Genomic DNA, 14,101 nt, shown 5'->3' with positions numbered 1-14,101 from the left:
TTAAAATGCCTTCCGGCATCAGCCATCTGAAGTTTATGCCTTTGGCAATCGACCTCTAATTGAATTTCTTCTCTACCTGCCTTTAAAGCCTCTTCCAGGATGTCAATAATCACCACTGCCATATTTTCTTCTCTATCCTCAGGAATATTTTGAAATCTTAAATAGTGTTCTGCTTTTTCCATTTCTAAGATCTTAATAGCGTTCTCTTATTTTTCATTTTCTTGTAATAACATTTCTATCTTTTTATAGTTGTTCTCTGAATTTTCTTCAACTTTATGTATTCTCTGTTCATTTTTAATTATCATTTGATTTTGAGCTTCAAATTTTTCCTTTATATCCAGAATTTCTTCACTTACTTTCTCAAGTTTACTTTGTGTCTCTTTGTGGTATTTTGTGTCTCTTCATGATTTCTTGGCATCATCTCTTGATTTCTTTGCATCATCTCTTGAAGCAGTTTTAATGAGGTCTGTGTTTCGTTTTGAATAGTGCTTATTTTCTCACATTGCAACATTGTTTCAATAAAACCCTCTGTTGTTGGATTAGATTGTCCTACTGAGGGTGCAGAAGAGGTTTTCTTCATAAGTCTGGTAATGTTTTACAGCTACAGTCTAAGGCCAAAACAGTATCTGTTTGGGTTTAGCCAAAATCAACAAAAGTAACTTTAAAAAGTTTTCCCTTGCAATCTCACAACAGGGCACTTTTGTTACTTGCAGGTGTTTCCTCCAAGGTCACTGTTATAAAAGCATTTTTTCCATTACTATTTATTAGTACTGTTGTTTCTTCTTTTGCCACTAGATGTCCTCCTCGGCTTATTTATCAATGTCCGATATTCTTAAAAAATAGCACTTCCCCTTCTTTATAATTGCTCACCACTTTTAATTTTACTCCTTCTGGGAGTTTTTACTTTTCAGCCCTTTCCCATCAGGGGCTCAACATTTATAATCCTCAGGGAGAAGGAAAGAAAATTATGGCTCACCCAGCCTCAGAACACAGTTGAGAATCAGCTGTTTTGTGGTGCTTCCCTTCCTACTGGGACACTGGGTGAAGAGAAACTAGACTGGAAAGCCAGAGCGCCAGCTTTTCCCAGTCGTCCTGTCGGCCACCAAACGGGAAGTCTACACAACTTCTTTGTTGTGTATCATTTTAGAACTGAATTAGGACACTGAGCTTGTCGATCAGAAGGTCGGCAGTTTGGCGGGTGGAATCCCGAGTGCCGCGGAACAGAGTGAGCGCCTGTTACTCGTCCCAGCTTCTGCCAACCTAGCAGTTTGAAAGCATGTAAAAATGCAAGTAGAAAAATAGAGACCACTACGGTGGGATGGTAACAGCGTTCCGTGTGTCTTTGGCATCTAGTCATGCCGGCCACATGACCACGGAGACATCCTCGGACAAGCGCTGGCTCTTCAGCTTTGAAACGGAGATGAGCACCGGCCCCTAGAGTCGGAAATGACTAGCACGCATGTGCGGGGGAACCTTTACATCTGGGGAAAATCTTGCTAACATAGGCTTATGCTACTTGATACGTAAAGGAATGCTATGATGCTTTAATATACTTTGTGAAGCATCTCTTTCAAAGACTGCACTGTGGGAACAGAAACTACATTTGGAATATACTGTATAAAGAACAAAGTGCCAGGCACTTTCAAGATTTCTAGTTTATTAATTTAAATGTCATATTGCCATGTCCTGAATTGCTCTTCCCCAGCAAATTAATCAGAAATGAAAACTTTAAAAATATCTCTCTTCAGCTCTAAGCCACAGAAGACACTTGATTATAAACAAAATCTTTGCTCTCTATTAATACACCGGTGCTATAAAAGTCAGGACAAGAACATTTCTGTTTAAAAAGCCAATGAAATAGTGTAACTTCTTAACATAAATTAGGAAATCTCACACCCACTCTTTTAAAGCCTAAAGAAAAGCATCTCTTTGATAAATGGAATATAACTATTGAAAAAAGGACTTTTTAATTGAATGTTACCCACCAATATATCCAAATACAGAATAATGTTATAATCAAAAATGTTTTAAGATTGTTATGCTACACAAGACTTTCTCATTCCTTTTCTTTGAAAACAATCAGTTAATTCGAGTAATTGCTGCTATAGAATTTGCTCAGTAAGATGCAGATGATACATTGAAGGAGAAAAGAATTTCTTTCACTTGGTTCTATTAAATCTTTCTGACAAATGCATGCTGCCTCATTGTAATAGTGTGGTCTCTGCATTGATGCATTTTTGGTACTTTCTCTAAGACTTCTTACATTTTCGATTCATAGGACTTTCATTTTTCTTCAATCTCATTTTCGGGGAATAGAAGTTATGTAATGTTTGTCTTCTTTTGGGTATGTTCTTATTACTTTGCTTCTACTTAAAGTTGTAATTCAGTGTTATGATGAAACATTTCTGTAAGTCCTCCAGAGTCCTGTGGACTATATTCATGTAACTATGTATAGAAATGTAAACTAAAAATAAATTGAACAATCAAATGCCAAAAGCAAATCCAGTGGACAGACTCAGTTGATTGAAAAATATAAATAAGGGTTATGAGGAAAACATATTTCCTAAATACAATTGAAGTAGACCACTAATAATTTCATCCACAAAATGATGACCTCCAAGAGTTTAAAAAGACTGCATAGTTGTTTGCTATTCATGCATGGCTAAGCAATGTGGCAATCATCCAACATTTTTCCCTTCAGCTGCCATATGCTATAGTTAGTTGATTTATGGGCCACCTCACTCAATGTATTAACTTTAGGAAGTGCACAGAATAGCATAGGTGTCAGCTATAAACAGTGATTAAGGAGAAATAAAACACAAAATATAACACATGGATACACATACAAATACACACAAACCATGTTGAAGCAACTGTGCAACAATTATGCAACATTTGACAGATACACCAAAGTAAAAAAACAAGCTTACACATTACATGCATCAGGACCTGCTAACAAGAGCAGGTCTTCATTTCTTCTAAAGGGTAACACAGTTAGGACCATAGAGAATTCAGGGAGAGTGCTATTCAAATGCTATTCTGTGATCCAGGGAAATCACAGAAGTCTCCCCATATTATTGGAATGAGTAATATTATAATGACCTCTTCAAAAATAAAATGACCAACTCTAGTCTCTACCCTCTTATTTATTCATTGTTTTTCTACATCCTTTTCATTACAGTCTTTGAAAGATTTGTTTTTCCAATTTTCATTTTTCACTAAAGGCAAGAATATTAGCAAAAAATATTCAACTTTAGCTCAGATAATTATAATTGTGCATGTGTAACTATGTGTGAAATCTATAAAGATAGTTCTTGACTTATGATCATTTGTTTAGTGACCATTAAAGTAATGACTTGTGACCGGTTGGTTCTTGCACTTAGTGGCCATTGTAACATTCATGTGATTGTGTGCTTGCGATTTGGGTACTTGGCAATTGACATGTATTTATGATGGTCATAGCATCCTGGATTCATGTGATTTTCATTTACAACCTTTCCAGACAGCTTCTGACAATTAAAATCGATGGGGAAGCTGGATTCACTTAATGAATAATGTGATGTGCTTAATGACCAGGGCAAAATAGTTGTAAAATCAGGCATGATCATGTGACAACTCATTTAGCAATTGTGATTGTAAATTGCAAAGTATCTGTAATGCACATTATGTTTTAGGGTGGGTGTTGTTGGTTTTTGTTTTTTGAAATTTCAAAATCTGATGCCCTGATTCCATTTTTCTGCTGAAATTTTAATGAAGTGGAGCTGCATCTAGTTGAACATATTCAAAGTTTATTCTGTATTTGGAAATCACAAACAATCGGTATAATCATATACAATATATTTTCTTCTATATAATTTTCCTAAAGAATAAAGAATAAATTACAACATTAAATCCTTTCTTCTTTGGACTTAATTTTATTAAGAAATGGGATGGTGGTAGGATAGTAACTGCTAAGGAAAGCTAAGAGGCTAGTCTTCTTAATTTAACAGAGGATACTTTCCTTCTTAACAATTTCTTCCAGCTGTTTTTTTCCTTTTGAATAAAGAGACTTTATGCTGGTGTCTATTGTTTTTTCAGTATGTGATACTAACTTAAACCTGATTTAATGCAGATCTTCTATTTTGACCTGGATCTGAGAGTACAGTACAGGTAGTCCTTGATGTACAATCAATCATTTAACAATATTTCGAAGATACAATGGCCTTGGAAAAAGTGACTTACAACCTTACACTTATGATCACTGCACCACCTCCATGAGCATATGATCACAGATTGGGCACTTGGCAAGTGACTCATATTTACAGCCAGTTGTAACATCTGGTGGTCACATGATTGCAATTTGCGACCTTTGGGGAAACTGGATTTTTTAAATAACTGTGGTGATTTGCTTAATGCTTAACAACCATTGTAAAATTTGTCATAAAATCAAGTCCAACTTGACTTATGACCACAGTGATTTACAGTGGAGAGTCTAGTCCCCACTGTGTTCATAAATTGAGAACTATCTGTATTATTGTTTTAACCATTTAGCTGTGTCCAACTCTTGTAACTTTATAGGCAAGTACTCTCCATGCTACACTGGCAAACACAGCTTCTTTCAATTGTTGGATGTTCAACTTTGCATCAGATTTGATGTTACCAACCCAGCATGTTCTTTGCTTGCCCCCTCTTCTTGCTCCACTAACCATTCTTAGCATCATTGTCTTCTGTAATGAATTTGTACGCATGACTTGGCCAAAGTAAATCAGACATAGTCTTTTGATTTTAGCTTCTAGTGATATGCCTGGTTTAAGATGATTTAACTCCTCTCCGTTAGTTACTCTAGCTGCCTGTGGTATAGACAATAATTTACACCAGTACCATAGTTCAAAGGCATCCATTCTTCTACGATCAGCCATTATTAGTGTCTAGCTCTCATACCCGTACATCATTATAGGAAAGATTATTATTCTAACTAGTCTGCTTTTTTGTATTTATATCAATATTTCTGCTTTTTATGTTAACCATTACAGTGAAGCCTAGGGTTATTCTGAGTTTGATTTCAGGAGTAGAGCTGCCATTGTGAACAATTTTGGATCCATGGAAGATACATTCTCAAACTAATTTGATTTCCTCCTTGTTGATTTTAAATAGCTCATGTCCATCTGCAACTTTGTAATTGTTTTCCTGATGTTAAAACTCAATCCTACTTTTTCACTTTCATCCTTGATTTTCCAGATAGTTTTTCCAGGTCTTTCCAGAGTTGTGTCATCTGCATATGTCACATTATTTATGGTTCCTCCCAGATCTTCACTCCAACATCAGACAGTTTCAGATCTAATTTCCACATGATCACTTCAGCATTCAAATTGAATAAAAAGGCAATAAAATACATTCTGTATAACTCCCTGACTGATTCTGACCAAATCTGTGTCCCCATAAGGTGTTCCCACTGCTGCCTCCTGATCAGTGTACAGTGACCTGATGTGCCTGACCAGGTGAGTTGGGACACCAAGATCATGCCAAGCCACCCATAGCTTATTGAGTTCTACATAGCCAAAAGCTTTTCTGTAATCAATAAAGTGCATATTAAGATCCTTTGATATCCACGTGCCTTTTCCATAATTTATCTATATTGGCAATGTGATCTTAAGTGCCATGCCCCTTTCTAAATCCAGTTTGTACATCAGTTTATACAACAATTCTTGATCAATGACATTCTGTAGCCTCTGGTTAATGATTTCTAACACAATCTTGCTTACATGAGAAAGCAGTGCAAATGTACAATAGTTGGAACAGTCTCTGACATCACCTTTCTTTACTAATGGGATAAAGACAGATCTTTTCCAGTCCTGAGGTCATTTACACGTAGTCCATATCTCTTGACTCAGGGCAGTGATGAAGTAAACTGGAATTGGTCTTAGTAATTCCTCAAGTATTCCATCAATACCAAGAGCTTTTCAGTTCAGCAATTTCCCCATAGCCCATTCTACTATTTCTTTCATACTGTTTGGTTCTTTCTTAATTAGGTTGTCATCATTGTCATCTTCATGGTAAATCAAACTGCTATAGAGTCGTTCTGTATATTCTTTCTATTTGTCACTTTGTATATTCCTATTGCGATTTTTAATGGTTTGTTGCTATGTTGAAAAGCTGGATCACCATAATTTTCACTATTGCAAACATGACCTTAGTATGTCCCTTCCTATTAACATCTTCCAGATCTTGACACTGCTCCTCCCACAGCCTATTTTTCTCTTTCTTGGCTTCATGTTGGAAAGTTGCATTCAGCTTTTTAACTTCATCTTATTCCCTTTGGCTTTGGCTGCCCTTTACTGATCATCTATTTTGATGGCATCATCAGATAGCCACTTGTTTGTTCTCTTTGGTTTTTGGCATGACACATACTTTTCAATAATTTCCATGATGTTACCTTGGATCTCTCACCACTATTCATTTGGGTCTTTCTCTTCTAAGTTCAATGGCTCAAGCTCATTCTTAATTTCTGTGGCATATATAGATGAGATGTTGTTCACATTGAATTTTGGGAGGATATTACTTTTTTCACTTTGCACAGTTTGAGCTTTAGTTTAGCCAATAATAGCTGATGGTCTGATCCACAATTGGCACCAGGAAGTGTCTTAACAGATGCAACTGAACCTTCCCAGCATTGTTGACATAAAATGAAGTATATCTTTTAATTTTGATATTGTCTATTTGGTGCTGTCCATATGTATAAACCATGTGTTCATTGTGCTGAGATGATTTTTCTGGCAAAATTGTACTAGGTGATTGCCAGCTTCATTCCGTTCACCTAGCACAAACTTCCCTATTACTCTAGCAACTTCTCCTTGGCCTATCTTTGCATTGAAATCACCCATAATATATAAAAGATCCTTTCTTCAGTATTTCCTTGGGAGCACACTGAAGGTCACTATAAAAAAGTTCAATTTCATCATCTTTTGAGTCTACAGTGGGACCATAGATTTGTAGCATGATGATGTTAAGTGGCTTGCCTTGAATTTGGATGGATATTATGCAATTACTGTATGATGTGTGATTCTCAACATATTTAGCCACTTGTTTGCTTATGCAGAATACAACTCCTTTTGGTCTGATAATATTGTTTCCAGAAAAATAAATCATAAAATCATCTGATTTGAATTGACCCACTGTCAAAGATGTCTATGTTAGCTCTAATTATTTCTCTTCGTACAATTTTGAGTTTCCCAAGAGACATGCCTTTAACATCTCATGTTCCAATTTAATATAACTTTGTACAGTGTATGTGACCTCTTTTGTCATGGACACCTTCAATTGTTGGGCTTCCTGAAGGCTTTCCTCCAGCAACATAATAAAAACCCTGTGTACTAAAAGTTAGCTCTTGCTCTTCTCCAATAACTTGTAAGCTACCATCCAGCCTGAAGGGCCCATTACACCAAACTGGATCTCATCAGTGTGAATATGGTTTTTATAATAAATATTTCAGCACAAGCATTTCACTTGAGATGAAAAGAATTAGATTTATGGGAGACAAGAAGAAAAATAGTTGAATATCAAATGAATATAATATGATTTATATTGTGATGATCATCAGAAAGATGAGTAAACTTTTGTCTCAGAGCATCATAAAAAATGGATATGTCAACACAGAATGATTAAGAGAGCCATAGGTTTTGTATGCTTCGTAATACCACTGGAACTCATTGCATTTGTAAATATTGAAAAATAAGTTCATATAAGTTAGCTTGGATATTTTCAAACTAAAAGAAGATAAACATTGTGACTCTTGAAGCTATGTAATATTTATCAGTCAATATGCATTTATTAAAAGTATTTCTTAAAGACGTTTATTTTATCACTCTCAAGACATTTCTTTAAAAACATTGTGTTTTGAGAACCTCTTGTAAGGACCTGCTTCAAAACCTCTTCTCAAGAAAGCAGAACTCTTGGAATGACTTCATCCCAAAAGGAACTTTTATTAGGAGAAGACAGCAGGCATAGAAGGCAGGATCCGAGAGGTTCCTGCGCAAATAAATAGGTTAAAAGAGCAAAAAGCAAACCCCACTCCAATAGTCCATCCGGACAGTTCAAATGGCCAATCTCCAGGTGATGAATCCACTGTGGGAATGATGCTGATAAGGCACCGTTCCCAAAGCTGTGAAGCTGTGGTTAGGTCCTTGCATCTAGTCTTCTGCAATGAGAGATATGCCAGATGCCTGGGGGTACATTCTTTGTCTAAATTCCACCCCTGCCTGGTTTGCTAATGGTTTGAGGGCTTTTGTCTGTGCTTGTGTAGTGACTGGTGCGGCTAATTGCTTTGATGGCATGAGTGGGTCTGTTATCTTGTTTTTTGTGCTATTATATTGCAATAATCATGACAGTGTGTCTTCTAGGAAATTCTTCCCCTCCAGCAGATGTTTAATGGTGAAGTTGAACCAATTGAAGTGTTGGGACCACCTTGACTGCTTAGGGGACAATTTCCTGGGTGTTTTGTGAGCTTCTAGGTTTTTATGGTCAGTCCATACTTGGAAGGGGATTTTGTTCCCTTCCAGGAAATGTCACCAAGTTAGCAGAGCTCACTGGATGGCATACACTTCCTTTTCACATACTGTCCATCTTTAGTCCATTTCTGTAAGTTTCCTCAAATCAAATCAATTCAAAACTATCTTTATTGTCAGAGTACAACATGTATACAATGAGATTGGCTGAGCCTCCTTTCGTACACCCCCCCAACACAACTCACAGTGAAAACAACAACCACAAAATTCCTAACCCAGTGAATCCTACTAAAAAACACACAATCTTATTGCACCATATGAACTTGTTGCACAATGTGCCGGCCCCACAAGTCTATCATACTATGTTGACATGGAGTTAATTTCTATTCAGGAGTCTGACCGCCCATGGGTAGAAACTGTTCTTCAGCCTGTTGGTGCTGGCTATGCTTCTATATCTCCTACCCAATGGTAGGAGAGTGAAGAAGTGCTGACCAGGGTGTGAGTCGTCCCTGAGGATTTTCCTCTTCTAAGGCAGTGAGCCCTAGTGATGTCATCTAGTGGTATCAGGAGACAACCCACAATGTTTTGTGCTGTGCTCTCTACCCTCTGTAGTGTCCTTATATCCATGGCTGTCAAGCCAACATACCACACCATAATGCAATGTAAGTAAAAGGAGGTCATCAGTCATTGTTCCATTTTGTTCTTTTGCAAGACCCTAAGGAAGTGGAGTGTCTATTGGGCCTTTCTGGCCATCTGGTTTGTGTTAATTTTACAGGTAAGATCTTCACCGAGGTAGACTCCCAGGAATTTAAAGGAGGAAACTTTCTCCACACTGCCCCCTTCGATGTAAAGTGGGGCGGGTTCCTCTCCTCACCCCCCCTCATGGTGGAGACCATTGGACACATACTCCTTCAATGTTCCTTCTACAGAGCTATTCAAAGAAACCATGTCCTCCCCATAATTGATAGGTATCCTGGTTGTTCAGAAAGTATTTATCTCTAGTGGCTGCTTAAGGATGAGCAGGCAGTGATCACGGCGCAGGTGGCTAGATTCTGTGCAGCAGCACTGGGGATCCACCAAAAACATAAATATTTTAGATCTTTTAATAATATTTTATACTGAAGGTAGCTAGGTTTTGTTATACTGTCTATAAAACTGGGCAGACCTTGGGACCCATTGATCACACCATTAATTTGTAATACATTGCTATGTCTTTTTGTGTTTGGTTCTGTTTAATTTTGTTGTATTTGAATGTTTAATTCATGTGTTGGCTTGTGGCTGTAATAATAAAGACAAGGACAAGGACTCAATAATAAGCCTCCCTCAAGTCCAGTTTTGAGAAGATCTTTCTTTTTGCCAAATGTGCCAGCATGTCCTTCATCAAAGAGAGTGGGTAGAGGTTACTGTCATTCACTATGTTAAGAGATCTATAATCCACACATCTTTCTTTTCACAAAATAGCACAGGGGCTTCTGTTTTTGGTTTCGCTGGTTGGATAAAACCCCTCGCCAAATTTTTTTCTATAATTTTTTGTAATTCCTCCAACTCCCAAGGGGTCATGGAATACAGTTTTGGTTTTAGGATATGGCAACATCCGAGTACCACCAGTCTCCTAGCAATTTGTCAAAAACTTGATGACCCAAAAAAAAAAAGGAAAAAAGTGATGAAGTACAGGTAGTTCTCAACTTACAACAGTTCACTTAGTGACTGTTCAAAGTTACAATGGCACTGAAAAAAGTGCCCCCCAAGATAGCTGCCTGCCTGCCCGGCGGTGCTGTTCCTCCTGTCCAAGGTTTTCATTGTTGTGAGCATTTCTGATGAGGATTGGCAGCGGGGGTGGGGTGGGGGTGTTTGGTTTTTATTCCCCTGTCTGCTGGGTGGTTGCAGCAGGTTTTGGTCACTTCACTTGACCCTGGGAACTGTGACTGTCATAAACATGAATCAGTTGCCAAGCATCTGAATGTAAATCACAAGATCCTGGAGATGCTGCAACATTCCAGCTGATCGGTGCTTCTTCTGGGCTCAGCATAAGTGCCAGGATTAGCGCCGAGCTCCAGCTGGAGCTTGGCACTGATCCTGGCACTTCCACCGAGCCCTGGCAGCCTCGAAAAAGTGCTGATCCTGGCGCTTTTGCTGAGCCCTGACAACCCTGCAGCTCCAGCCATCTCTTGCTCAGGCTTCTGCAGTGCTACCACCGGTTCAGTTCATTCTCCTCCCCCGCTACCACTTTTCTAGGATGGTCGCATACCACCTGCTAGGTGCCAGTGTACCACAGGTGGTACTTGTACAACTGGTTGAAAAGCCCTGCTCTAATGTGATGTTTATTGACCCACTCATTTTCTGAGGAGGGGAGGTGTTTCTAAGCTACTAAGTATTGAATTGCTCCATGGTGTTTCCTTGAATCTAGGATTTCTTTTACCTTGAAGTGTTGTTCTCCTTCAACCATGATAGGATGTGGGGGGGGGGTTGTTCATAGGGGTGACTGTTCTCTTTTTAGTAAACTGCAATGAAAAATTGGGTGTATCTGCCTAAGATTTTTGGGTAATTCTAATTCTACTGTTACTGGGTTTATGATTCTTTTAATTGGAAAAGGTCCGATATAACCATATCTAATGGTTCCTAAAAGGGATAAAAATTCTTTTCAAAATGCTTACATAAATTGCACTCCCCTATCAGATATGATGCGTTGCGGTGCCCCATGCCCCATACTAGTGCTTTCTAATCTGTAGAGAAATGAGGGAGGCAGAACAATACTTGATTATAGTTACTAGTTTTCATTGATCAGTAAAGCATTTTTATCAATAATGATTTCAGGTAGACTGTGATAGCCCTTAAAAATCTAATTAGCATAAAACACATCAGATATAGTCTACTGACAGTTTCTCTCAAAATCTTAATGTGTTAAACTGGAACTGTAAGCTTTACATTAATCTTCAGAATCTTAAATAAGGATTCCATCAACCACAAAAATTAAACAACCTCTACTTTTTTATCTATGAAAGAATGAAATGAATCCCACTTGATTGGTCTTGGATAAAATGGCTACTATGTGATGGACATGTGAAGATGTATTTTCTTCACGCTTTTACACAGCATGTTTTTAATGTGAAGTCATTTGATGAGTTGACCAGCCATTATGTAGTTTCCATCCAGCAAACTGTAATGATGTCAGAATGATAGCAGGCATATTGTATACTTGCATCCTGAAATAAATAAACAATGACATTTGCATGATGGTAATCATGTAATCATCTTTCTTTCCCTTGCAAATGTCATTGGTTTTTTCACACTATTTCAGACTGAACCAGCCTGATGTTGCAAATTAGAAGCAAATCATGATGGAAAGATCTGTGCAACCTACTGTAGAGTTGCAATACAGAATTCCAAATAAGTGCTATAATTGAGAGTCTTGAAAATGTGTCATAACTGCATAGAATTCTTCTATGCTTTGAAGTTAGTCAGCTATAGCAAAGTAGACAGCACTTAGTTTCTAAAGGAATTACCGTAAGCTAAGAGGTTCATCTCTTACACAGTAATAACCAAATTGAGTTGTCAATAATTGCCAACCATCAGTACCAAACATATGATAAAAGCTCTGTTTGGCAGCAGCAATTTTTGAGAAGGTGACTTACATTTTTTTGTGACAAGCAATGAAAATTAAGATGATAGCAGTAAAATATTGACTTAGCTCCCAAAAGCTAGTGATGAGCCAAAGATAAAAGTCAAACAGAAATGTAATTTGCTGATGAAAGTTCTGTACTTCATTAAGTTATATTATGTTTTTAGTAAAATGAATCTCACATTGAACACATTAGGTACAAATTCATATTGCATCAGATAGGCAATATCTGTTTTAATAATAGCTACTGACATGGGTTCCAGATTTTATGATTACATCTGTAATATCCAACATTGTTATTAGCAAAACTCTCTTCATTCTGTTTGATAATTTTCAAGGGGAAGTAATTTTCATTTATTTGAATTCCAATGATTCCTCTCTTTCATTTTGGCAGAATCTGTACCAGAACAGGTTATTAGGCCTGGCTGCTATGGCATCCCCATCCAGGAATTCGCAGAACCGGCGTCGGTGTAAAGAATCTCTGAGATACAGCTATAACCCAGACCAGTTCCACAACATGGACATTGGAAGTGGGCTCCATGGGACAGTCACTATTCCCCGCTCAACCAGTGACACAGATTTGGTCACTTCAGACAGCCGGTCTACACTCATGGTTAGCAGTTCCTATTATTCCATAGGACATTCAAAGGATCTAGTGATTTATTGGGATATAAAGGAAGAAGTAGATGCAGGTGATTGGATTGGCATGTATCTCATTGGTAAGTCAGCTCTATTTATAGGATTTGTTATAACTTAATTTTGCAAATAAAACATGTATTGTAAAGCAGATTTATTTCAAGTTAAATGTAATCCATAATTTACTCCAGTAAAGAATCAACAAAAGCAACAATAAAAGAGGTATCAAATGGAAGGAAAAGAGAAATTTTAACAATGTGAAACTTCTGACAAGCCCTAGTCTAGGAAATAACTTTAGCCTTGCAAAATCAGGAGGTTTGTGATTAGCTGCTGAATCCTGGTCATAAATGTTTCATAGAAAGTCCTACTTGTGTTGTTATTTTACATCAGTAATCTAATTCCAAAATAGATACTGCAATTAACAACATAAATATCTGTACAGAGAAGGGTTGTAGGAAGCATGCAGTTTAGTCGGATTTGGATTGTCTGCATTTTCAGTTATTTGTATTGAAAGGAAATACAAATACATTTCAAATGAACAGGTGCTGTCTAATGATCATTCATTCATTGACTCTTCAAATTCACCGTGGCATTAAATGAATGGTGGTCATGACTGGTCCTTGGAGTTACACCCGTTCCAGCAAGCCTGTGGTCACATGATTGTAGACAAAATGTGGAAAAATGTGTTATGGTCCGATAAAGCCAACATTGAACCCTTTTGCCATAATTTCAAAACATATAGTGTAAAACAATAACAGAGTTGGAAGGGACTTTGGAGGTCTTTTCAACTGGTAGTATACGTACCACTAGTGGTATATCGGCATCTGGCAGGTGGTATGCATATGACGGGATGAACAGCACTGTAAAAAAAGTGCAAAAGTGGATGAGGTGAAGTGGTGGCAGTGCCACACAGGCTTGTTGGAAAGTCATCTGGAACTGCACAAGGCGTTGCCTGGGTCGTACTGAGAACCCAGGATCGACACACACAGCTCCAGCTGATTGACAGCAGCCTTGAGGGTGGCAGGCAGCCTCATTCAGTCTTTGGGTGGAGATTCAGCTGGAGATGTGCAAGGCGTTGCCTGGGTCCTACTGAGAGCCCAGGATTGATGCATGCAGCTCCAGCTGATTAGTGGTGGCAGGCAGCCTCATGCAGTATTCAGGCAGAGATTCAGCTGGAGCTGTGTGAGGCATTGCCTGGCTCCTGCTGAGAGCCCAGGATCAGCGCACACAGTTACAGCTGATTGACGCTTCCAGTGCACCCAGAAGATAAAAGGAGGCAGGGAATAGAGAGAAGAGGCTATAAAAGAAGCAGATTTTGGCAGGAGAGGGGGAGAAAAAAAGACAATGGGGTGGGAAGAAAAGAGGA

General features: G+C 38.1%; 1 protein-coding gene across 1 annotated transcript in view; it reads left to right on the top strand.

The window, feature by feature from the left end:
* Window positions 1-9,105: 9,105 nt before the first annotated feature.
* The window catches only part of HECW1 (HECT, C2 and WW domain containing E3 ubiquitin protein ligase 1), a gene marked incomplete at its 5' end in the record, with an annotated part of 167,334 nt that continues 162,338 nt past the window's right edge, over window positions 9,106-14,101 (top strand). Inside the window, 3 exons of the mRNA XM_083379003.1 lie at window positions 9,106-9,142; window positions 9,256-9,326; window positions 12,494-12,818. Of these exons, the coding sequence (XP_083235129.1) occupies window positions 9,106-9,142; window positions 9,256-9,326; window positions 12,494-12,818 (433 nt within the window). The remainder of the gene's footprint in view (window positions 9,143-9,255; window positions 9,327-12,493; window positions 12,819-14,101) is intronic.

The sequence above is a fragment of the Vipera ursinii genome (genome assembly GCF_947247035.1).
Source record: "Vipera ursinii genome assembly, chromosome: Z".
NCBI lineage: Eukaryota > Metazoa > Chordata > Lepidosauria > Squamata > Viperidae > Vipera > Vipera ursinii.
This window is presented reverse-complemented; position numbering and strand designations above follow the sequence as displayed.